Raw genomic sequence first — 26,929 nt, 5'->3', positions numbered from 1 at the left:
TGTCCTTAGGAAAAGGTTTTCTTTTTCTAAAGTAATGATTAAAAAAAATAATTGAATACAACAGTGGTGTGACCAGACTGCTTCTGCTCTGCTGGCAAACCTGCCAGAAACTACAGGCTCCTGACTCTGACACGAAAGAGCCATTATGGACCAAATATTCAAAGGAACTCAAAGCTACAACCTCATGTTCTGGCAGAAGTCCCTGAAAAAGGTGGTGCTGTGATTTATGTGCCATTAATGTTGTTTTCAAGACATTCACTGAACTGAAGAAGCACCATTAGAATACATCAAGCACACATCAAAACCCATCTAAATCAACAGTGGTTGAAAATACATCATGTGCTTGACATACATTAATTTACACTTCATATTTTATTTGACATTTCAAGGACAGTAGTGCCTATTTAAACAGAAAGACAGTAATAAAAATATTTTTTTACTTGAGCTAACAAAAATCTAACAGAGCATCTTGATGAAGAACTTCTCGTTGAATATCAGAAATAAAAAAGAATTGAAACAGTAAAATCTCCAATTACTCAGATTATGAAACACAGAAGATAACTCTACTAAGACATCATTATCTTGAGGGAAAATTCTGGTCACACTGGCTAACAACCTCCTACTGATTGCCATGGAGCCATGATTTAAGCCATGCCTCTCCACTCCCTTTGCAGCTCTGCCTGGCTGTAGGTCTACAGCTAAAACTGTCAGGACTATCAGCATGACGACTGATACAGAAACATGGATTAACATGACGGGAGTACAGGGAGCGGCGCAGACAGCATGGGTCATGCTCCTTTTCCTACCACAGACAGGACATTGCAAAGTAGCAGAATTTTGAATCACATATGCTTCACCTGACACCTCAGCCTCTCTCCTGAAGGCAGCTGCACAGGTACATCACCTGTAATAACAAAAGTTCTACAGGACATCTTGACAGAAGAAAGGGGGATGCGATATCAACCATCCAAGGAGCAGCAGCCACATATGCTACTCTTTACAACAGGACTAGGAGATTCCCTCAAATTTAACACCCAGCAAATTGAGAGCTCACTGTCATACTTTCTTCTTTCCCACTTATAAAAGATCACTCACAAAAGATCTTTATATTCTTTTGCTTCTTTTAAATAACTTAAAGGGGTTTTTTTCCACCATATGTTGTGATGTAAAAGTAAGGTGCTGACAGTTTTTAAATTGAGGACTAAACTGACTAAATTAATCTGCTGTTACTGCTTTCACCTAATGTGTGTACAGTCTTAATTGATTATTTCTTGTTCCATCTTCTCTCAATTTCCAAGACATGAGGTTGCACTGCCCTGAACTGCTGTTCAGGCAAGCCAAATGTATTTAAGTCTTTTACTCTGCCCTCTCAGCTATACCCTCCAGCAATCTAAGCAGTTCGCTGCTTCTTTTATTCAGTTTGCTGCTTCTCTCAGGTTTTATTTGGATTTGTACATGTACTGAATGCAGCACCCTTCCTGAAATAACGCCATCTTCTCACTGAATGCAGGACAGGAGCATTTGCAGGACGAGACCCACATGCTGGATGTGTAATGTGACGATATTATGTTGTGTGGATGCCATGTAGGAAAAGCCATGGTAAATGAGGATGGGTGGCCAGCATAAAGAGTGAAGAAAGCATGCAGAAACCTAAAACCCCAGTAAATACCTGCTGTGATGTATTCTTCCCCTCCATTTTTTTTCTCTTGTAAACTCTTACTTCAAATAATGCAATGAATTTATTAATGAATAAATACAAACAAACTAATTTACCTTTTTTATTTTTTTTTTTTTGGACTAAGGTTTTGCTCATATATTCTGAGATGTCTGTACCCAAGTAGGAAAGTAAACAGAAATTTCGGGTTAGTGTGGAAGTTTATTAAACCAGAAGCATGAAAAGGAGATTGAGAAGGTGGCAATCATGTTAGACCAGCAAGCAGAGAATTTTAATCCCCCCTCAACCCTCAAAAAGTTTTTGGTGACGCTTTTTAATTGCAGCAACTACAAAGAAAAATAGTATGAGTAATGTGTCATGTATCTAATTCTCCTTTCAGAGCTGTGGAGAATTGAGCAAGGTAGAGAAAGATACAGTGCCAGAGTTTCATTTTAGGCTTCAGAATTAAATACAGAGATCAAGTAGTTCAAAGGACATGAAAGAAAAAAGACTTGATGTACTTTGTGAATCTAACTCCTTCTTAATAGCTGTGTCTACGCTGCCATAACAAGACAAGAGCACACTGGAGGAAAATGGAAAAAGATGAAACTACTAACGAATGTGAAGTCATTTTCAAGACTCAGAATAGGATAATTCAAAGAACTGAGAACAAAAAGTAAGAGTAACACTATAAAGTGATTTTTGACAGCCCTCTTTTTAGAAAGTGGCTGAACAGAATTATCAAATTATGTGAAAGGCCTGATCCTAAGCTGAACTTCCATGAAAATAGAATCATATTCCTTTCTGTTCGTAGGTCAAAGAAATGCTGCCAGCACCAAAGGAAAGGAGAAAGAGCACTTTCTGATTTTAAATTAGGGAGTGCTCCATGTATAGACACAAGTGCCTCTATGTATCTAGCTAAAATGTGATCCGTCAGCACAGAGTGTCTTTACACATTTAATTGACTAAAACTGAGAGGTCAAAGTCTATATAGCTGAAAATTAAAAGAATATTGAATTACTCAAGTGAAAAGGAGGCTAACTGAAACACAGAGAATGGAAATATGCAAACTTACTCAAAATGCTTTTTCTAATTAACAGTTATATCAAGGCTCTGAAGTAGGATGCACCAGAGATTGAAAGACATAATGATCCTGCAATGCCAATAGGTATCTATTCTGAAAGCACACACAGAACCAAATGCTAAGACACGGTATTTCAAGCCTGTATATGCTGTACTAAGCCCAGTTCTGCTCTACCTGATGTCTGCCCTCTTTCCCCTGGCCCCATCTACAACCCACCAAGGAGAATGAGGCCATTCCACCACCCTGCAAGCTATACATTGTAGGGATGGGCCATTCTCCTACATTAAAGTCAGGGCAGTCTGCTTGAAATGCCATCCTTCTACTCCTACACACATGCAATGAGATCCATCACTTCAGGAACTGGATGGAATGTGCTGCTTTATGCAATGGCTGTGCTATGAGGCAGCTTGCTTCCCAGTCCTTATGAAAACATGACTTTCTGCTTGCTCCACATCAGGAGAGCACAGGTTCTTGGTCTCATCAACAGTATTTGCTTGCTCCTGCATGCTCAGACTTTGGGAAGGTGCTGCCTTGAAGGGAGAGATTGGTCTTGTACAAGAGAGGCTCTCTTCCCAGAAAGACCCATCATGGATCTTCCCTTGGGGCTGTGAAACTGTATGATGAGGAGCAGAGGGAGCAGCAAAGGAGACAAAGACAACTGAAGGCATCAAATGTGTCACAGGAGAAAAACGTGTCTGGCATTGCTCCAGTTTGAGGTGCAAGTCTTCAAGTTGTGCAGACTAAGGTCATTGTGAGAGGGAAAAGACAAGTCAACAAGACAACAACTAAATGAGCTTCTTTCTGACTGAGTCCAAAATCACAGCCTTCCTCCAATCAGCTCCACACTGGACCTTTTTTGTGCTCCTGCACTGTTCCATCTCCCCCATTAAGCTCCTGTTGTGCATCCTAAATTCTCAATATGGTGTTACACAAAGGACTGAGAGGCTGGAGCTGAAGAAAAATCTGAGGGAGGAGGCACAAAGAAAAGCCCTGCAACACCTCAGTGGGGACAGCCCGTCTATATACATCCTTTAACACACACAGGACCCCTTCCCATCCATACTCCCAGGATACTCTGCAAGCTCTTGCAAAGAAAGCCATCAACTTGGAAAGTACTGAGTGGACTTTTTAAATCAAGCAAGAGCAAGCAAAAAGACACTTGCTGGATTACAAGTCCTAACACAGACCATAATTCTCGCAGGATCTTTATGTGTACTCTTCTAAATCTAATTTGCTTTCAGTGCAACTACTTACAGAAATACAGTCACAGAAGGGTTTAAAATTCAGGTCAAATATTGCATTGGCCAGAAAGCAGCCATGCCACCTTAGAAACTTATCTTCTAACCATCTTGGTTACCTGCTATACACATACTTTCAGGTTTGTTGTCATGTTGCACAGTTTGTGCTTGAAATTAAAACTTAAAGAAAACTTGAAACACCTCAACAACTCAACTAGGCCATTAGGTGAACTTTGGAATTCAATACTGGATTGTAAAATTAAACATTTTAAAATATCAAAAAAAGCAAACCAGGTATTTCTGCTTATCCTAGCAATATCATACATAGGAATGAAAATTACATCATACTGAATACAATATTGAAGGGAATGTTTTCAGTCCTAGTTATCTGTACCCAGCTTAGCCAAGATCTTTTGTCAACTCCTCTAATCATGTAATAATTGTATTTGTAGTGTAGGAGTATTGTGCCCCTTTTATCACTATGTTAAGTATCAATTTTCACATGATGAGAATATTTTAACTGAAATTAATACATTAAATTACATGTAAGCAAAAAAGCACTTACTAAAAATAAAAAATACTTCTGGAAGTTCCTATTATTACTACTGAAATGCAAAGGAAAGAAAGCAGTTCCATTGCTCTGAGGGGTTTTCCTCTACTATTGTTTCCACATACATACGACTTGAATGCCACTCCGGAAGAGGCAAAGAACATCAGGTCCTGACTCTAGATGGCAGCAGCCTCCTTTCGATTTTGGTTCTCCTTCCCTAGTGTCCTGGTCTTTGTTCCTTAATGCTCCAAACAATCCTATACTTCTTTCTCTTCCCCCAAAATAAAGACTTCAGTGCTCCAAGCTGCACAGTTTGGGGAGGTGACTGGAAGGCATTTTCAGTAAAAGAAATTAGGCCATTCCTGCAGTTAAGCTACAAGGTTCTTCAAAGCATACAGGATAATTGAGGCCTGAAATGGGAAAAAAGAAAGGAAGATTTTTCTCCCTCCCCCTTTCCTATCAGTCACCTGAAGAAGTATTGGAAAACAGTGCTTTTTTTTCAGCTAACAACTGCCCCTCAGAACGGAAAGGGCAAAAGACAGACAAAGAAGAGACACCCAAGAAATGGAACAAAAAGGTGCCATTTCATAATGAATCTGAACTGGGAAAAAAGTCTACCTAAACAATATGACTTTAAAGCACTGAACAATTGCACAACTCTCTCTTAGGACACGGTATACTGACACTATGCTGCTGGAGTCTATTAGATGAGCCAAGGCTACTTTATGTATAATAAAACTTAACACATAAAGAAAGCTACTGCTCAAGGAAAAATACCTTGTCTGAACGGCTCTCCTTTTCTCCAAATATTTACCTTTAGCTTTGGCACTCAGCCACTAATACTGGCCAGTATGTCCTTGCCCCATCCTGTTGCTAGAGTCTTCCCCCTAATGGGTTTAGGTTGGGTACTGTACCTCCTCTAGCTCATTAGTATTTCTCACATGCCCTTTGACATGATCAGAACTCCAACATTCACACTGAATGAAACTGAAACACAGAAATACTTTAAACAGAAATTTCCAGAGGTTCATGTATGCATAATTCCTTAACATTTGTAAACTGCTGCAACTAGAGCTGATTCTGTGAGCCCTTGAGCACACAAGACACTTTATTTGAGCAAACAATCCCAGTTCAGCTGGATTAGACCTCTCTGTGGACTTTCCCATAAATGTGTTTTAAAAACCAAGCTACTATACTTTAAGTTCACAGACACTATCAGAATTTTGAGGATTCCCACATACATGTGTGGCCATGGTTGGGACACACAGGGACATCAGAAAGCACTCAGGGAACAGCCTTTTGGAATAGTTACAGATGGAAGGCACTGTAGGGAATCAACATATAATGTTTGGGCTATTTTCAAAACTCTAACCCTAACCCTCTCCACCCCAAGCCACAGACACCTGTAACAGTATGGAGAAGCAGCTTAGGGAGCCAACATGTGCCAGTGCCCTCCCTGGCATGATTCACCAGAACTCAGCTTAACTTGGGTACCCACAGAAGACAAGTGGTGAATACCCATGACCAGGGACAGGGACTGGACTCTGTCTGTTACATTTCTCCATTCATCTGTGCAGACTTCTACTGACATATATTCCAAAACTTGACTTCCTTGTCACATCACAAGTGAAACATCCCAGACCCAGAGTGTCTTCTAGAAGACTACACCCACACCATCCCAGTGCTTTTTAAGGAGCAAGCCCCAACTACCCAACACTGGTAGAAATAGTTCTGTGTTTTGTGTGGGTAAAAAAATCCTGAAACTGATGGATCTATACCTTAAATCCTGCAGTTGGATCCAAATAATCAAACTTGTGTCAATGTGGGACCCCACAAAAATGAAATGCATTTTCTGAAAGTGCAAGGCTCGCTTGAATGAGTGTACTTGCACCACTGGGATCAAAATCTTTGCTTTTGGGTCTAACACAATTACAATTCAGAAATGGCAACTGAACCATGGCCACTTTAGAAACTGCATCTCAAGGGTCCAACACAATTTATGAGAGCAGCAGAAATCACCAGTGGTCACACCCTTAGGACTACAGTGATAAACAACTCATTTTTGTGCTACCAGAAAGAGCAAAAAGAGAGCAAACAAAGCAGTAAACCTCCATCTTCCCTTTACTCTCAATTATTACCAGGTTTATCTATAATTCATTAGTTTTACTATGAGAATCAACATAAAATCTGTTGAACAGAGTTCATATTTATTAATTTATTTTCTCAATATCCAAGCGAGGCTGATGGACAATGTTACTGCCATTTTTCAGAGAAAGAAATGACACACAGAATAATTAACTGCCCAGTTTTTATTTCTATCTTCTTGTTTCTTTTTTTGTATTCCTTTTTACAATAGAAATAGAATAGGAAGACAAATATAGGCGATTGGGGCATCCTTAAAAATCAGAAATCTATGATAACCAGGGTGGCATTTAGCAGATAAAATCCTTACTCACAGTCCCATATACCTACTGAATGTAAAGGTGTACGTGATTCAAGGTAACTCATCCTTCAAACTCCGCTTTTCTGGCCTTCACTAGGTGCTCAGTTTAGGATTACAACTCACATAATAATTTTCAAAGAGGGATTTTTTTTTCTCCAGGATGATATCTTTACATCTCCATTTGTTACATTCTCTTTAAAACTCATTATTTTTTTCTGTTCTTAGTTAAGTGGTTTGCTTAGACTCCTTTGATGGCCAAAGGAAAAACAGATCCAGGGAGAAACCGACAGTCCCTGGGATAATTCACCGTATGTGTCTTAGACATCAATGTCTTCAAATGGGATGAAAAAGTCCACCTCTCTCCAGTGAATGCAGAATGAATTACTATGCCAAGAGAAGCACCTTATATTTATTTATCCATGGCAGTATCTTTAGCTGCTATGCTGAGGGCAACAGGCGACACTGGGAAATCATAGCAACTATTTTCACACAGCTGATTAAAAAAGGTGGTGATTTGCAAAATATTCTTAAGAGCAGAGAAAACTGAATGGAAAAAAAAACAAACAGTAGACTTATTTGGTTTAGAAGCTGTTTGATTGCTCAACAAATTGCTAAGTCATTTGCTTACTTATATTTACATATGTGTGCATTTATGAAAATGCAGTCTGAGTGAGGCACAGTAGAAGGTGTCTGGTGGCAACACAGGGCATGCTGATACACCCATGACTTTAATGTATCAGACTTGTAATGAGGGACTAATTTGGTTCTAAGCACTAGCTTGGCAGAAACAAAATACTTATAGACTATTAATAGAGAAACTTCTCACAGAAGCTGTGACCTTTATGAGTTAGCATGGTTTACAGCCCTACCTCTGTTACAATTAAGCAGAGCCTTACTGCAAAGCAACAGATTTCTGCCTTTTTTTTCCTCCCCCAATTATAAGGAAAGGACTGCTAAAGTAGAGCTACTGTTTAGTACACATCCTGATGCAAATCCCTTCTGCAGTATGGAGGTGTACTGAAACACAGCAGGTTTATGCAGCTCTGAACAATGTTCCCTAATGTCCTGCAAACATCTAGCCTCAACAGCCACCCTTAGCTGAAGGTCTAGGGAGACTTAAAGACAACAATCCCTTAAAAACTAATTAATAATGAGAAAATATTATCAGTCACAATGTTATAATAGAATTGGAGGAAGGGGGAGAAGTTTATTGAAGTCTCTCACTTTTAAGTCAGACATATATAAGTAAGTTTCTAATAACTTTGAGTATAATTAAACATTTAAAATCAGTATTGCAAATGCCTGATGGAAAACAGTTACGAAACACATCAGAGAGGACAGTCCATTTACTATTTCAGCTTTTATTTGCCAAGCCATGTGTCAACAAAAATACTGGTTGTTAAGGTCACTGAGACTGGAAGAGCCAGGGAAAAATATCAGGATCATTTTTAACACGAGTGGTTCAAGTCTATAACTCAGGGAAATATGTAATACAAAATACACATTTTCATTTTTAAACACACTAAATAAACTTTTTTTTTATATCGTAAAAGATTCATCCGACTCCATCTGCTCACTGCTGTAGTTCACAGCAGCAAACAGCATCAGTGAAAGTATGTATAAAAGCACAGGTGCATGGGATTAAAAAACAAAAACCAAAAAGATATAAAATAATGTAAAAGGACAACAAATTAGTTCCAGAAATACAAGCTAAAGAGATATTCTGGAATAATTACACCAAGAGGCACAGTAATCCTAGTTCTTCCTGGTGCTGCAGAAATGAGGAGCTCTATAGGGATACGCCAACAGGTCAAGCAGCTGAACAAGCAATAAGCATAATTCTGCCTTACCTAAAAACGAGAATTGAACAAACTACCATCTCTTTAGAAGCAAATGGTGAGAGCAGCTAAATGACTGGTATTTCAGCAGTTTTATGTTTTCTAACTTTTTGTGCCAGAAAAAGTGACATTCTGAATGTTATGAGTGACAGAGCAGTCCATGGTAAGCATGTTTCTTTAATTTATCCTAGTCTTAGTAATAGATTCAAACGATGGCAGATCTAGGATTAATTTGGTCTCAAGAAGAGAGTACAGAGTGGAAAAGGCACCCCAGGAAAAAGATTTCAGTCACCTCTTTGACAGCTGGCCCAGAACCATGTTACCCTGTGAATGCCAAATTTGTGAGATAACTGAGAGGAGATAGTAGAGCTCTGCACAGCCAAGAATGCAATGATAGGAAGTGATTATTCACTATTTTTTCAAAGAACTTAGGACTTAAATTGAACAGAGGGAATAACTTCTTTATTTTTTTCACATAACATACTTAGAGCTCACTGCCACTGCATACAGCAGGGGACGAGAATATAGATGACTCAAAAGAGGATTAGACAAGTTCAGGAAGGGCAGAGCCATATATGGATATTAAGCATTAAGGTCAAGTAATAGCCTCAGAAGCTGAGGAGCAGAAACTACTAATATTTTTTTTAGTGCTGTAAGGTAGAAGATGGATAGAGAGAGGGGATGCAGGTGTTCCAGAGGAAGAATCGCTCTATCACAACCTTGTTTCTCTGCTCTTTTGGTAAACACTAGCCAGGTTACTTGGTTCACCTGGACCACTGGGTTCACTTTTAGACTTTGGTCAGTTGTTTCCACACATACACGCACACACTAGTGAAACTTGCCCTTTTGAAACTAGCTTTTGCATGCCAGCTTTAGTGAAGGACTCCCATATCAGAGGAGTGGGTTTCCTAGCCCTTATGCCAACAGGACCAGGAGGACCATCAGTAAAAGGTCTTAGGAAGATACTACCTGGAGTGCTTACAAAATACATGGCAACTTTAAAATGACAGCTTTAAAATAACAGCTTTTAAAACAGCAGAGCAAAGGAAACATGCTCATCAGAAAGAAGAAGGTTCAACTTGCAATGCCAGGCTGTCCTGCAGTCCAGCACGGCAGGGCTCTTCACTGTACACTGTCCATTGTTTTGTTCACGTCAAACCCAGATGACAAGCTGAAGAGCATAGTACCACTTCCTATTCAAGCACGTTTCACAGACCAAGAAGTCCGTGCCAGGAATCTTCTCAGTATCATCTAGCCCAGGAAACAGGTGTAGGGAGCATAAAGAAATATCTAACGGCATTGAAAAGGGACAAGTGGACTTCTCAGTCTCAGAGAAGGAAGGGTAGAGGAGACACTGCTAAGGGGAACTGAAAGCAGCAAAAAACCCCCATGTAGGCTGCTGAGGTTCCTAAAAACATATTCTAAGTGCCAGCAGGAAATCAGAAAGGTTGAGAAATGGCAGAGATTTCAACAGCTGCCTCAACAAAACAAGTCTCCTTGATTTCACTGTTGGGACAAGTATCTCCAAAAACACTCCTGTTCTCAGAACAGGGTATCTTAGCTACTTTTGTTCGCCAAGTGTGGTAGTAGAAGTAACAATAGCATGAAAACTACTTTAATTTTCTCCACTGAAATCATTGTAGTGTTTAGTGCTCATACCAGGCTCAGACACAACAGTGTTAATGATATTACCATGACACGTGATAGAGAGGGTGGATAAAAACCTAAAAAAAAAAGAAATTGAAAAAACCCTCCACAAAATTGCCTGACAAGTAATTTTTATGAAATTAAAATAATTTACACAGCAGTTTTACAGAAAAAGAGAATTATGTCATTAATCAGCACTGCTGGATAATTACACTGTACATGAGGCCTTGCTTTTAGGGAAAAAATATAAGCTAATAAAGACAGTCAGACGATCGGTAATGGCAGGGCTTTTGGGAGATACCAGAGACACAAAGCTTAATAATTTACCACTAAGGAGTATAATGACTGAGAAACCAAATTATTTTAAGTTTACATTAATTTTCCACCCAATTACATATTTAACATTAAATCCAAAAGCTAGAGAATTCCCCTCAGCTGTGAACAAGCACAGCAACAATGAGAAAGCCAAGGGGATGTGATCTTGAACATGACTGGACTCTGAATGTATCCTTCCAAATGCTGTGTACATCCTTAATATTCAGAGGTCTGCTCGAGAATTAAAGCCAGTTCACACTTCCCTCCAGTTACTGCCGGTTCAAATAAGGTCTCTCCCTAATACAGTCAACTGCAGTCAATCAATTTTCTTTGTGGTGTCTCTTTGCACCTCCCAAGCACCAGCAGCAGATGGCTCAGACTGGCTGTCTCAGTGCCACGTTTGTAAGGGAGAAACCAGTGAAAAGTTGAACAACATTGAATTAACAATGAAAATGAGGACCGGAGTGTAATGAGAATGTTTCATTACCTTTTTGTCAGAACCAATTTAGCCCTGATTATTACTGACCTCTGGCAATACTGTATTCAAGTAAAATGTGCTATCCTAAAAAGCATGGGTATCATGGAAGGCAGACATTGCTTCTGAGTGTACTCATAAATAAACTAGAGCATTTCCCTTCCTGTGTTAGAGGCTTACCTTACAGCTGAGTTATCAGCATTCAACAGCCCTCCTATACTTTGTGTCTGTGCAACAAACAACACAACTTGGTATAGTACACCTGGAAAATTATTATTATTATTATCATTATTGTTATTATCACTTATGTGGCACCCAAAAGAGCATTACGTACTTCACAAAGTAGTTAAAAAGACAAACTATGTGCTACAAAGGGCTAATACTCAGTGAAACAGTAGAACTACACAGGGCGGAAAAACAGAAGGAGGTGGTGTAACAGGAGGAAGTATACAGATTACAGGAATAACATTAAATAGTTACTGATCTGGGGGACAGGAGGCTCAGTGCACGCTGCCCCCTCTTATTCCACACTGAGTTCACAGGAATCCCTGTAACAGGACATTTTGTTAGCATGCTTTACAAATCCACTGATTTTTCTGAAGTGATGTTTGTTTGCATGCTAATCTTAATATTTTTTTCTCTGAAGGTGTTGCAGCCTAAAAGCAGATACATTTAAAAGTTTCACAGTTCCAAAGTAAATTTGCCTATTAAGGATTCAGCAGCAGCAGCCACAGATTTTGAAACTTTCACTGATTTTACAGTGATGGCACAATACAGTCTGAGACTTTGGGCCAAGATGCAGAAGCCAAATGCACAGGAGCAGCTCTTTCCCCGGCACACTGTATAGTGCACCAACAACCCACACTGAGGGGCTCTGCACACTTAGGGACTCCTGCAGACAACTAAGTGTAGCCAAATGTGTGGTCTAGTCCCACTGAAGTGCTATGGTGCTGTGTGAGCCTGCCCCTACTATGCACCTTGGTGTCCCAAGAGCTCTTCCCTCTCTTCTGCCAGAGGGATCACAGCATCCTTCACGGGCTAAGTACATTGGGGACAGCCCAGGGAGGAGGCAGAATAGAGGAAGGTGAATTTTAAAAAATGACTAGGAAAAACTACAGTGCTCATTATCAAGTCCATCTACTAATACTAAAACAATGGCCACACAGTTCCCTGCACTCTGGGCAACCACATTCCATCCAGAACAAAGCATGCTGCTGGCGCCTCCAGAATATTAATAATAGTAAGGTATGTACTGCAGCAGGAGGGAGAACCACAAGGGGTAGCACTCCACGGGGCTGGCATAAGGAATGGATCTGCTCCAGGCTGCCTGCCAAAGGCACTGGAAAACTTGACTTTTCAGAGGCTGCCCAAAGATGCTTTTCTCTTGCCTGCAGTACTCTTTGGAGGGCTTTTACCCAGACTGGGCTGTACTGGAACCAAATGCAGGTGGGAAGTATCCCTGCTCATTCTCCAGCCTCTCCAATTGGTACTGCTGCCTCCTAATAGAACTGCCACCAGGATCCCTCACCACTCCACAGATAAAAGCGTGTGGTTCCATGACATCCTGCCATGCTCATGGGGCTTTTTAGAGGTCACTAGAGTCACGGGCAAGTATCTTAGAAAGAAATCACTCCCCTTAGCCCTGTAACCCAAGAGAAAGCAAATAACAATGGAGGCTGACAGAGGGACTTTTCAGGTCCGCCCAGGACCCACTGCAAATGCAGGGATTACGACAGTCTTCCAAGATACAGGGGAGAAAACAGAAAAATTCACAAAATGCTGACAGAAACACCTCACTCCCTGCTAACAGCCTCTTATACCAGCGATTTTGGTAGGGGGCAAAAACAGCAAACCAGCATGGAGAAAAGGAGGGACACAAGGGGGAAAACATACTGAGATGCCAGTATCCATTGCACTATTGTAATGGTGCACCCTTCAGCATGGGGAGACATGTCCAAGGGAAGTGCGTATTCATGAACAATCCGCTGCCAGTTCAGGTCTTGCAGCACCCTTAGGTTTGCACACACACAACATATCCCTGAGATGCAACATATCCCCCACTTCCTCCCCCATCAGATGGCTGACAAACTGCAGAACAACACAAAAAACACTGCTGGCTTAGTCAAAAGGATTTCAGACAGATAGCTGCTAGAAACATTACTAAATATGTTAATGTTTCATAACAGTTTGATCTCACTGCTGTTTGTGTACAGCAGGAACAGCCAGTCAAGGTGATGCATTTGCTGTGCAGATCTGCTGCAGCACTTCAGTTTCACCGGTGGAACTGGTCCAGGCCTCCCAGTTCCCACAGCTTCCCCTTGCTGTGGGAATGTGCTGCAGTGCACTGAGAGAGCCCAGCTCCCTACGGAAGAAAACTTACACCTTGTCTACATGGAATCTTCAGCTTTCAAACTACTAGCAGTGAGTCCACAGGTGGAAGAAGCAATTTGGCTTCCATATATACTGAGCAGAAAGAATTTGAGATACCATCTATTTTTCAAAGGATTAAAGCTAACATGTGTCTATCTCAAAACATCAGCCTGCCTCACAAATACAAACATGCAGTTAGAGTTTTCAGGGACACATTATCTCACATCATGGTATATGACAAGGGGTTAACCTAAGCCTTGGAGGTATGATTTTAAACTGGTTTTGCTAAGCCACTGTCACCTACTAAATATAACTTTAGTTTTCATAGGAAAAAAAAAAGTCCTTTAGGAGTTTTCTCTGAAAAAATAGCTCTTTGAGGCCATCCTGAGGGTTTCTGGAATTTTTTCACATGTTCTAAAAATCATCCTTGTGAAGCCCTGCACAGTCATGCCTCCCCATCAATGCTGCCCAGAGAATGCAAACCTTGTTTGGTCCTGCTCCAGGTGCCCCCAGCCGTACAGCTTGAGGTGGTCCTCCCCAACCAGAGTTATCTCTGCCCAAACAATTTCCATGAGACTTTGCAAGCTACTCCTTGTAGAGAAAAGCTTAACTAAATTATCACCTCATTCTAAACTAGTTCCTATACAAATAAGAAGTCCCGTGAGCGTAACACTGAAATTTATTGAAATGCTTTCTTTCTTGCATGGGTCAATGGAGTGCATATTACTTTACAGAAGCTAATACAATTTGTTCCTGTTCCTTACAAAGGACCAGCCACAGTTTCTCCCCAAGAGGGAGCACATCTCTGCACTTACACAGCCTATATTCTTCCAGGACTCTTTATGACCATTTTCCCTACAGCTGATCTGTTCTGCACAGATTTTCTGCTCAGTATGAGGGTCTGGGGAGGGGGGCATTAATTATACAGCAAGATGGAGCAGGGCCAGGCAGCCCCTCTGGTGCACTGTCTCCTCCATGCACAGCCTTCTTCCTGCTGCTCTGCAGCTACAAGGATCACCTGTTGGTCTTGGCACTTTCCCAAGCTGGGGCCTAGCGGAAATGACAGAATCAGCTAGAAATGAGAGCCAGCTCCTATTCCAGCAACCCAAATGAGGGAAATACAAAAACAGATGATGGCAACGTGATCTAGCTGCCGCACGTGAGAGCCAAGAGGGGGTGGGGTAGAGGGGATAGATAAAGGGGTAAATATTGGACAAAAACCCCAAAATAAATAAAAAACCAGAAAACCTCCAAAACCACTTAAAGGAAGCTTTTTTTCCTGCTGTTCTGTTTTCATATTCAGCACAGCAAAAACATTAGGAGAGTTTTTCTCCATCTGAACACCTGCCAACAGGGAAAACCTTGCTCCTACTCCTGCTGGAGTTGTCAGATGCTCCCATCTCCTATATGAGAGATGTTAAAAGGATATTCAGGTACACAGCAGAAAAAACCAACCTGCCTTTTTCAGGCCAGCTCCTCTCTGTACTGCATGGTGACACACAAGCTCCAAGAGCTGTGTAAGGAATTCCCTTCTTCCACAACAGTGCTCAGCAAAACCTTTTACTTGATGTTTGGGTGAGATGCAATGTTGTGTAGCAGAAAGATTAAACATTACTCGCCTCTCATTTTAGTCTTCTGGGCAGAAAAAGCAGGTAAGTAATCCAACAGAAAAGGTAACCATCACTAACTATTTAAAGCATCACTAACTAAAACCTTTAAAATTATGAAAATACAAGCTAATTGCACACTGCATTTCCATATCTAACTAGTTTCATATAAGCCCTTGAAATCCGTATTTACTCAAAGCAGTAACCATATTAACATCCAAGATCTCTCATCAAATTTCTCTGAACCCTTAAGCTGAGTGACACCATATATATTTACTCTCTCCAATACCTTAACAGACTTAAAAATGAACTTTTAACATTTTTTAACCCAATAATTTTTAAAAACCATAACAATAAAAGCAGGAAAAACCTAATTCTTAAAAGGAAGTTTATTTCCTCTCCAAGAGCAATGGAATGGGTCCCCAGAGCTTCCTTCTTCCTGAGAAAACACTATGAATAATCAATGTAGAGTCCGATTCCTCAACAAGCACCAAACCTTCAAACACACCCAGCATTCAGCAGGCTCTGTGACTCTGGCCTTTAAACTGTAACACTCTTTGCCTTTCTCTCCCTGTTTTCCCAAGCATTCTTTATTCTTTTCTTTCCAGCAACTAGGTAGGTAAGCAGAAGCAAAATTCGAGCATTGGGAGCAAGCTGGGGCTAATTTGCACCTTATGAATTATTCAGGCCCTCCTGATTCCTGCACCTGCACTGAGGCAGGAAGCTTGCAAGAACAGTCATTACTCTTCTCTTGGGTTTGCACAAGCTTGGTTACTGCTCAGACACTTTGTTCTGTAACCAAGGGCTTTAGGTCCTGTATTAAGCAATAGGAATGGGAGAAAGAAAAAAATAACTGCATGTTGTCAACCCCCCCTCCTCTCCAGCCTCAAACCCAGGATAATCACTCAACCCTGTTCTTAGACAAATGAATTGTAGGGTGTATTGGACTGATGCTGAATTTATCTTACATATGCTAATCCAGATCAGAGCATCAGGAGAGAAAGAGCGAATGGGTGCTCGAGTCCATCTTGTCAGACATTTACTCAGCTGCATTAAATCGCACATTTAAACTTCTTCCTAAGCTCAGTAGGGAGTATTTCACATGCATCAAGTATTTCATATGCTAACCTGATCATTAAGGCATACTTCTCCCCAGATACACCACAAGTAAATTCTCTGCCTGGCATCCTGGCTGACATAAGGGGTGCTAGCAGTTTAATACTATTGGAAAAGCCTATATTGTGCTTGCAACAGGGTGGATTTAACAAGCAAATAGATCTTTTTCATCTCTATCTACTATTATCTTGGTAAACAAAATGTGACACCTAACTGCAATTCCAGATGCAACCCATGAATCTAGACATTAGGAGAGCCATTAGGTGCACTTGCAGAGAGCAGATACAAACCAATTAGGACTATGAACATTTTAAGATAATGATATGTTTTTGAGCTAACATGCAAAAGCAAACAGATCTAAAAGTATTACGTAAATTCAAAGCAGCAAACACCACCTTTATTGTATCTCATGTCCACAGCTGCACTGAGTATCATTAGGTCTTGTCCTTTATTAACACTGCTGTTACCAACAAGTTTTCCAGTTAAAAGATCGTCTCATTAATACCAAGCAGCTAAGCATCATGCTTTGATTGATTCGGTAAAACAGATCTGTGGTAACTGATAATGAAACCTCTTTAATCCCCTCTTCCAAAAAAACCAAGTCAAACACGAGCGTTAAGCATTCAGAGAAGTACAGTCAATCCTTATCAAATCTTTGCTTTTCTTCTTTCTATGCCTAAAGAAGTTAATGCATTTTCCTGTAGATGCAGGAAATGCATGTGAATGTATATGTGATTGGTCCTCTGCTTCTCTTATTGCATTCCTATCCAACAATAGGTACTCTGGTGGGTTTTTTTAAGGTATTTTAATCAAGCATGTAAACATGTTTTATTCTTTGATGCTCTTTCATTCAGCATCATTAATCCCCGGCATGAAATCAATAGACTTAAGACATTTAATCACATCAAAACGCAACATACAAATCCACAAATGACTTCAGTTCATCACACACACTGAATAGCTTGCAAATTGGAAACTATGCTTTCTTTTTGCCTTGGGAATCAGCAAACCCTAAGCTAGTCTTCCACTGAAGTAAACAGATCCTTTCTCCAAGAATTTGCCATTAGGCAAAAAAAAAGAATTGATAAACAAAATATGGGATTTTCTGTTTGCTCTGTCATCTTTTTTCATCGCTTGCAGTCTCATTGGCCTTATGAGAAACACTTGTTTTACTGCAATCTCTTGACAGTACGCATGTTTAAAAAAGTCTAAAAACAATTACAGTAACTGGGTTAAACAATGTACTGCAGGTGCAAGAGAAGGGAAAATATCTTTGTGGTTGCTTACTCTCCCTTTTTAACAGCATACATTGTTTCTCTGCTTGAATAGAATGCAAAAGGGACAACAATCCCAGGCACTTAAAAAAAAGGAAGAAGAGAATAAGCTCAACTTTATATATGATTATGATTTCAAAAGCCCATAGGACACAGAAAGTGACAAGAATAGCTTTGATGGGGCAAAAGTGTGTCTCAGCTGAAGAAAAGGGCAGAAACAGGTAAACAGGCAAAAGGTATAATCAATGTAATGGAATAATGTTTTTAATTCTACTACATTAAAAAGCACAGAAAGCTTGCTAATTTGAAAGAAAATACAGTTTGGAAAGTGGTGAAGTGTGAGAATGGGCATGCTGAAACCCTGATTTGGGAGCCTGTTACCCAAAAACCTGCCTAGATCCATGATTCCATCCCCACCCACTGTCCCATGAAGAGTCCTACACAGCCTCCCCCACAAACCCATGAGGTCCTTCACTGTTAAGATGGAGCTTCTCTGGGTACCAGCCATTAGGCCCATGGGCACACATACTCATTCTGGCAGCCGCCCATTTACCACCTACAGGCAGAGCCCTGTCCTGAACTTTGCCTGTGTCGCGTGAAGAAGCCCCAAAAGGGAGGCAGAGGGCTGATGGTGGTAGTACTGGCAAGGTGGTGTAGCCCTGCATTCAGGTAATTCACTCAGAGAAGGAGCATCACCCCAGGAATTATCTGGCTATATGCATGCAGGGCTTTCTGCCTAAGTGTCCATGGAGTGAGGCTACTTTGTAATCAGGAATGCAAGACCCACAAGACTAAGATGTTGGGCAGAAAAGGAGGATCCTGGCTCCATACTGGAAATCTGGACACTAAGCATCTAGAGAGGAACAGTGAAAGGTCTGTTTCAGTATCCACAGCTCCTTCTGGCATGATGATGCTTCAGAGAATGGAGCTTACAGCCCCAGTCCTGTCCATGCTCAGGCAAGGATACAGGTTCTTCTTACCCACTCTCCTTCCCCATCCCATAACTTCTGTGTTCCTGCTTATACAGCTGCCCATATTCAGCAAGAAGGGAGATGACACTCTACTGCTCCCCTCATATCTTATCTGATTAGGCCTGCAGTGAGATCCCAGTGAGATCAGCTTGTGCTCAGAACCTACACCTCGGGTCTCCCAGTCTGTTGACAAGCTAGTTCATGAAGCTTATCTGCAAAAGTGGCAAAATTGCTGTTGCTGTTGCCATCTTGTTTGACAGAAGACTCATCTCTGCTCCATTATAATCTAGAAAGGGCTTCAGAGACTACCTCTAAGGGACAACAATGCTTTTATTTTCTACTGGTTCTCTAAACAATCCGTAATGATTGATCTGATGTATCTGGGCTGTATTTCCAGAGAAGCACTTACATTCCCTAGGCCATCAAAGTATATACCTAAACTAGATGAGTAGGGGCTCCTTTTTGGTTATTCCTGGGACATGCAATTCCCTCTAGTGACTATAATGAGGAGTTCAAGTGCTTTTCCTCAGAGGTCAGATCAACCTACAAAGCTTAACCTTAATATACAGGTAGAAGTTTCATTTCACAGTGAAGCACAAGTGCTACTCACTCAAGCATTAAAAAAGTTGTCTGACAGTGTAACAGAGGTATCAGTGCTTCTAGCGTAGCACAACATAGACCCACTCTAGTTGAGAGAAGGAATGAAAATTTCAGAGTAAGTATGATTAATCTGAACTTTACTGTAAGTATACAAAGTGTAAGTGACCACCTGATTTTGCAGTTTTTCCCATTGAAAGTAATGTTTATGCAATGAGCTGCATGAAGGAAAATATGTGGATTAGGGAATTTCTTCAAATTCTTTGACTATTCTAGATGCATTTATTTTTCATTACCTCATTTATGTAAAAAAACCCAACAAAACCCCACAAAAAAAACTAACAAAAAAAGCCCAATAAAAAACATAAAGTAAAACTAAAATGTGAAATGAAGACATTCCAAATCCAGCAAAGAGAAGATCAAGTATTTTCTGCTGGCAGTGCTCTTAATTATTACCAGTAACTTCCTATCTATTATCATCATCATTATTCTTTATCCTGTTCTTTAAAAATGATCCAGATTACCTTTGCAAATGTGTTGTTTTTTTTCTGTTTGATAGATGCTAGATTCACTTTCAGCTGAAAGCAACTGAAGTTTAGACACAAGAAATATCCTTTAAATAGCCTTTAAAGGAATATCCTTTAAAGCCTGTTCTCTTCAGTTAACAATTTGATCCTGGAGATGAACTACAAATGGAGACTTGGGCCTTAACATTCTTACTAACTAATGGGAATGCTAACAAGTAAAGAAGCACTGCAGTGCTTATTTTCTTTTTGAACTGGTGACAAATGAGAAGGACTGCTTTGATTTAGTCTTACAAACGTCACCAATACAACAGAACACTGCAAACATTCGTCTTTGAACAGTGGAGAGTCACAGCAAACTAAGGTGAAAATGGAGTCCAGCAGAGCAATTCAGCTCAGGAACGCCATCCAACTCCAAAGCAGCTTGACCTGAGCACAGCCCCAGAGGCTGTGCCACAGCTGCCAGCTAGCCAGTAGCCAAGAAGTTAGCAGAGGTGCAAGCCAAGAAGCCAGCCATGAACCCACGTGCCAATACAGGAAAGCTGTATTTCAGAATTTGGCATCTGGGCCCTCCAGCTGCCAAACATCTCCCATCTGGCTGAGCCTGTGGATGAGGTGTTAAAAAGAAGATCAGGGAAGATTATACAAGAGCAAAAGCAGTAGCCTTTGCAAGACAGCAAAGATGAAGAGGCACACTGTGCCCCCAACATGTGAAACTCACACACATTATCACTTTGTTCCCAGTGGATCAGAGAAGGCAGACTGGACAAAATGCTCCATGTTTCAGAGGAAATGAATAGTTAGATGTGCATGAACTGAAGCAACCATTCCAGCCTCTGGCAATCCACGAGGTCAGCAGATGCAGATTTGTGTAGAATTGGAGTAAAACTTACAACTTTTAGTAGATTTGATGAACCCAGTAAGAAAAAAAACAGTAAAAAAACCCCACAAAAAATGTTTCTTCAAGTCTTTGTCATCCCCTCTGTTCCTCCATCATCACAAAGAAATTTAAGTATCAAAGAATGTTTCTGTACTTTCCTAACTGGAATACCATAATTCTCACTGTATTTTATGGAAGGGTAACTTTCTTGCAATTTAGTGGAAAAGATAAGTTTAGTAATACAAAGTTGAAAAATACCCAAACCTGGGTAGGCATGAAATTTAATTCAAATTAAATATATCCACTCATACAGCTGCATTTAACTGCAGAATACAATTCTGACAACCATTTACTGTTCCAAAACTCCAGCAGTGCCGTACCCCAAAAAGTGGGACCAGCTGTGGGGAAGACTCCCAGCACAGTCAGCAGTTTTAAATGCAACATAAGAATTTGTATTTTTAAATAATGCACTGACTTTAATGTTAATCTAATTGATCTTACTTCCACCTTTCAATCTACAGACAGGTCCACATGGCTCAAATGAGGTTTGACAGATGGTTCTTCTTGATCAATTTGGTTCTTTATTTTAAAAACACATAAAAAAACCCCTACAGCTCTTTTCCAAATTTCTGTTTTCATTGGAACCTATTTGTCTTGCCAAATATTATCTTTCAGTCCCATCTCACTCCAGTCAGAGCACACTAACTTTCAGCAGTTTAGAACTGCTGCATGAGATGACTTAGCCATCTACATCTAACCATGCATGTTTTTCAGGGGGCCTCATTAGTAGGATCTCATATTCATTACTATGTTATGTAAATACCAAGTAAATTCATGATGGATTTTTAAAGCAAAATACTGACAACCTCAACAAAGAGCAAAAAAATAACAACACAAGTTTCTTTCTTGAAAATGCTTCCTGCAGAATAGAAGCCAATACACAAAATGTTCCATAGTTAATTTAATACAACCTAAAGAAGCCTGCATTAAAAACTGTATCTGAAATATACATATATTTTAGAAACACAACATTTTGAGAGACTAGAAGGCTTGTCAGAATAATTTCTGACATTGCACTGATAATAGATCAAAGAAAGTCTAAGGATTTTTAAAAATAAATGTATCATTTCAATTTCATAGTTAAGGAAAACTTAAAATATTTGGATTAGCTCTAACAGAGAAATTATTACTGCTGCTATGTTTGAGTAATACGATCCTGCAAATTTTTAATAAAAATATACCAGTTGTAGTGTAATTAACTGCAAATTGGAGATAGGAGTAGTCTTGAGGAATGACTTCTGTATTTGAATACTCATTAGCAATTTGAAAGTGTAATTACTCTTAAACATGCCTTCTTCCTAATTTTATTACAAAGCTTAGCTGTACTTATAAATGTGAAGAATTTGATTTATTCTGGAACATACTTGCTTATATTGAATGTGAGAAGTTGTTTTTTCTTCTATACTCCAGACAGAGGACACACAGGTCACTAAGAGCAGATAAAGCAGTGAGCTGATGGGTTTACACTTGTCCCATAATAATAAAAAACATGACTCCAAAGGAACCTTTTGAGGGGCACACAAAACAAACAAAAGAAGGGAGGAGGACAGGCAAGCAAGCAAGCACACCGAGAGTGGACATTTCACTGCATACTATTTTTAAATCCACTAAAGCAACAGCCATGAATCCCACAAAAACAGGCACCCTACCAGCTTTGGTACATCCTTCTGTCATTTGACATCATTTCTGCCTGGGCAAGTGGGGTGAACTCGAGGGCCCTTATGGTATCACAACACCTGCTGAGGCCTCCCAGTCACCCCCCATCACTCGAGTGGCATGTAAACCCTGTGCCATCTACAAGGCACATTACACAGTAAGATTTTAAATTTTTGCCCTCCTTGAAATAAAAGCAAGGAGATGTTTGCAAAGAGCTCTTCCTAATTTTGCAGCTTTGCTTCACGGTAACTGGCAATGATCCATTGTTACATGAGCTATACTGATGCACATTATCTTTGTTACTTAATTTCAGTAGACTACTTTGAACACTTTAAACTGTATTATTAAACATCAGACAAGGTATTTTCTATTCTCATATTTTAAACACTGGGATTTATTAAAAAAAAAAAAAAACAAAAAACCAAACCTGCAGCTTTCCCACCACCCCCTGAGCCACAAGATAAAAAAAAGCAATTGTAAAACTCAACTTCAGATCTTGCCTACCCCCACATAATCCCCAGTCATGACATAAAGAGGGAAAGAAATCTGAAAAGTACTGCTTCTAGACTTTATCAATAAAACAGAATATTATATAATACACAATAAAATGCTTCATACCTGGAGTTGAAAAAACGAAAAGGGTTAACAGCTGACCTGGCACAGCCCCACATGCTCTCTCTGGAAATTGAACACAGACAATTAGGAATTTTAAGTTACCCCAAATAATCGAAGGGGACTTAGACAAGCTTGAAGAACACTTACTGCAAAGTAAGTAAGGCACACAGCCTCAGTGTGGAAGGCACTTTAGGATTTTCCCATTCACTCAAAACTCTTCTCAAACTGAATTTGCTCTGTAGATGCCCCATCTAATGGTAAGTAAGTCATTAGGAGCACTGCGATTAATTTTCATGGCAGCAAAGTCAAAGCTTAAGGGCCCACATGTCGCTCAGTGGTAATTTTGGATCATGATAAATCATGTTTTCTCATTTAAAAAATAATCAGCAACGAAGAGGTAAAATCTAATGAGAATCTACAGCAGGCAGGCATTGCATGAAAAGGAAATTATGGCTGCAGTGAATGTCTGCTCCCAGAATTCTGCTGTATCAGTAATATTATTCCCACACAAAACCAAAAAACTTAGGCCTTAACATTTTTACTTAGAACTGGGACTCTAGGGAAAATATACAATCTTCTAAAATACAATTTTGAATAATGAACAACACCAATATACAGTGCCATAGCTGTACAAACTCCTATGCTGGTTGAGATTTGGACTATATAATATTTTCCTTTTCACTGACAAATTCTGATCTACTGCATGTGCTCAAACAAGAAGCTTCATACAGAAAGAAGAAGGTTCATACAGATGTTTTTTGGAAAAAGTTCCACCAAGTTAGGGGAAAAAAAAAACCTGCAGAAAGCCAAGAACATTAACAAGCCCCTTTAGTCCTTTGTGGTTCAGACCTCAAATGTACTGTGAAAGTTGTCTGAGGCCAATGCTTAAGAAACTAGCAAAAATATTAGAATAACAATATGAATAATAAGAAAGCTCTATCACACTAGGAGTTGAATGTATTTGCACTGAAAATATTTTGGATCTTTTATAATGCTCAATTAAAATATCCAGGTTGGCATAGGAACTGCAGAAAGTAAAAAGGAAACTTTCGTAACAACTTTGCTTCATTTATATAATTGCATTTTCCACTGGCCCTTGGAAACCTACAAACAATCCATTTACTCTCAAAATTTTGCACTGAATGCTTTGAACCTGTCACAATTCCCTGCCTCAAGTGTATAGCAAATATTGGCTCTTTACTGTTTTTGCCAGTTTTTAGATGCTAAATTTCTGATAATGACAGAAATATGGCATGCAGATGACAAAATGATGCACAGAATTTTTGAAGTATAAGTTATTAGCTCTATCACTGCCTAATACAGTTTTGGTTTCTTCCACACTCTTTTCCCACTCTCCAAGTAGAGTCTTTTCCTTCTCAGAAATATTTATCAGGTATTTGTCCCACAGTACCAAATAGGTACAGATTTTATTTTACAACTGTGTCAGTACCTAATCAAAGAACACTGTGACAAAATCTCCCCTGCCCCATCAGCCCTCAACTGAAAGCAATATACACTGGAAAAATGGTTACTGGAAACCATTAACACAAATGGTTCTCTTCCATGCCAATTAATCTGCAACCATCTCTGTGTCTCATTGGAAAATCATTTATTCACACAAGTGATATAAACATTAATACATTACCTGGAAGTTGTAAATCTAAATTTTGGACACTCATTTTCATAAAGTTCCCTTTTTAACAACTAAGCAAGAGGGCAGACCAAAATACAGTTGCTGAGGTTAAGTATTTGCATGTTGAATTTTTGACAGTGGGAAATTCAGCTGACAACTAAAACTCTGTTTAGAACCTACAGTATCCAGGCACTGAAGCAAAAGACACTCAGGCATCACCAAACCAACCTCACTGACTCCTGAAAGTTACTATGCTCCTTTCTGTTTGGTGTGAAAGCCAAAGGGCTGTGGCCTCCCACCCAGCCTCTTCTCCAAACCAGAAACCTAAAAATGGTGAGAAATACCTAATCCTTGCCTCTGGAACTTGAAGCTTATCTGTGCTATGAAAATGGCTGAAACATATCTCAGACCGTGTAATCAGCATAAAAAGGATCTGTAACAGTCTCTTCCCAATCCAAAATGCAAGTGTAGAACAAAGAAGAGAAAAGGACCACTCCTGGGTATTTTTTGCACACAAATGTAGATATCTGGCTTCCTGAGTCAGTGCTCTAACATCAGGCTTTTATGCCATAGGTGGGTGGCTGCACCACTGCTGGTTGTCACATTTTTACACTGAGACATGGCCAATGGGAAGAGGACATCTGGGTGTTACAACAGGCCGAAATAGGTAAGCTTAGAACTTGATATCTTCATTTCCATAACGGAAAGTTGGGAACGTGAGCTGCTCTTTTTTTTTTTTCCAAACCACTTTAATGAACTACTACATTTCAGAAGCCCAGGCTCCAAAGAGAGCAGAGACAACTCACAGCCAAGTACCCACCCAGGATGTAAGTGGAGACATCTCTACGAAGCTGATTGCTCTGCCCTGCTCTGCTGTTGTACTTCAAAGCCTTTAACTCTTTGTTGACAATAGTGGGCATGCTAATGCCTTGTGCAAGTGCACTGTCACACTGCTGAGCCAACCACCTATCTCAGAACCTCACACCTCCATGAGACCTCCCCCAAAGCTAAAAATCTTCATCCTGCCTCAAGTGCCTGCGCTGTTTTGGCTTGTCTTGGTCTTGGCAGTACTTCATGCGTGTTGCAAGCATTTGGGCATAGTGCAGCCTCCAAGACCTGCAATATATTGACAAGGATGTACCTGTTAAAGAATTGCATGTACTTGTAGTTCCTCTCAAGCAAAAAGAGAACCACTTTCTGTTATCCTGACTATACTTTAGGAATGGCAGAAGATCTCAGAAATCATGTGGTGATACAGACAGCAAGCAGTTTTGAAGTGAAAAAATTGAGTGCAAAAGGAATCAACCTGTTCAGCTTGGTGAATAATTTTCAGCAAACAATTTATTATGCAACATTACCCTATTATTTTGCTTTTAAAATTTTTATGACTGAGATTTTGGTCATTATTATAGTTCTTCCTGTGAACTTATTTATCAGTGGTTTGACTCTTTGGCCTTGACAAGCAACTGATTACAGTGCTCATCAGTTCTTAAGAGAAACACCATGGTGACTTACCTGTCTATCTGACAGCATTGTGTGTTCCTGATTTATCATGCGTTATCCCAGCACTATGCTAAATATCGTACTTTTCATGCAAATAACTGAGGGACATATTTTGACAAGACTGGAACTGTTGACTTTTAATGAGTACATAAACCAAGTATTTCTTTTACTGTCTGATGTCAGCTTCTGGTGGTTTTCAGGTTAATTTATTTTCCAGGCTCTGTTTGCAATGCTGGGCTTTTCAGCCAGCAGCAGATCCTGTATACGGCCCTTAAGGTAAGCACTTCTAGGGCAGCCTCTGGCCTCAGTGCCTGCCAGCCTGCTCCATGCCCCCCTGAGCTAGAAACACAAGCTAGACAAGAGAGCTCTGGCAGTTCCTGCCTCCTCTGATCCACCCTGGTCTCTTCCTTATTTTCTGCTTGTCTCAGCTTTCATATTTCCTTACACTGCTGTATCCTCTGGCAACTCAGTATATTTCACAAGGATAAATAAAGAAAAATATGACCCAGAATCTCATCCTTGACACATCTTTTGTCACTGCTCTAATGATGGAGATGCAGGGTTTGACTCTGAAACCTGTGACTGTCATTACTCCAGGATTAGATGCTATAATATCAGCCACTATGCTGCTTCACTCCTTATTTTAGCCTTCAATTCCTTTATTTTGACTAGAGTAGTTTCTTATGTGCGGTGGCTGTAAGGTCCAAGTATCCTTTCTGCAATGTATTCAGAATAGTAATGCTCATGTTCTAAGTCACATACACATGGACAATGACACCTCCTTGGCACACAGGCACAATGCAAAAAAGACTCTTTTCATATCCATCACCCAATACCTCCCATTTATTCCTCCTTTATCTCCAGCATCAAAAGAACTTG

General features: G+C 40.0%; 1 protein-coding gene across 10 annotated transcripts in view; it reads right to left on the bottom strand.

The window, feature by feature from the left end:
• KLF12 (KLF transcription factor 12) overlaps positions 1-26,929 on the bottom strand; it is a 227,315-nt gene that overhangs the window by 32,471 nt on the left and 167,915 nt on the right. For 9 of the 10 annotated variants that reach the window (XM_077781368.1, XM_021548069.3, XM_021548073.2 and 6 more), the window contains one exon: positions 22,918-22,977. The exons of the other annotated variant lie outside the window; for it this stretch is intronic. In XM_077781368.1, coding sequence (XP_077637494.1) covers positions 22,918-22,977 — 60 coding nt within the window. The remainder of the gene's footprint in view (positions 1-22,917; positions 22,978-26,929) is intronic. 10 annotated transcript variants of the gene reach the window in all.

This window comes from Lonchura striata, chromosome 2 (genome assembly GCF_046129695.1).
Source record: "Lonchura striata isolate bLonStr1 chromosome 2, bLonStr1.mat, whole genome shotgun sequence".
Lineage (NCBI taxonomy): Eukaryota > Metazoa > Chordata > Aves > Passeriformes > Estrildidae > Lonchura > Lonchura striata.
Note: the sequence above shows the minus strand (reverse complement) of the source record. Positions and strands in the feature narration are given on the sequence as shown.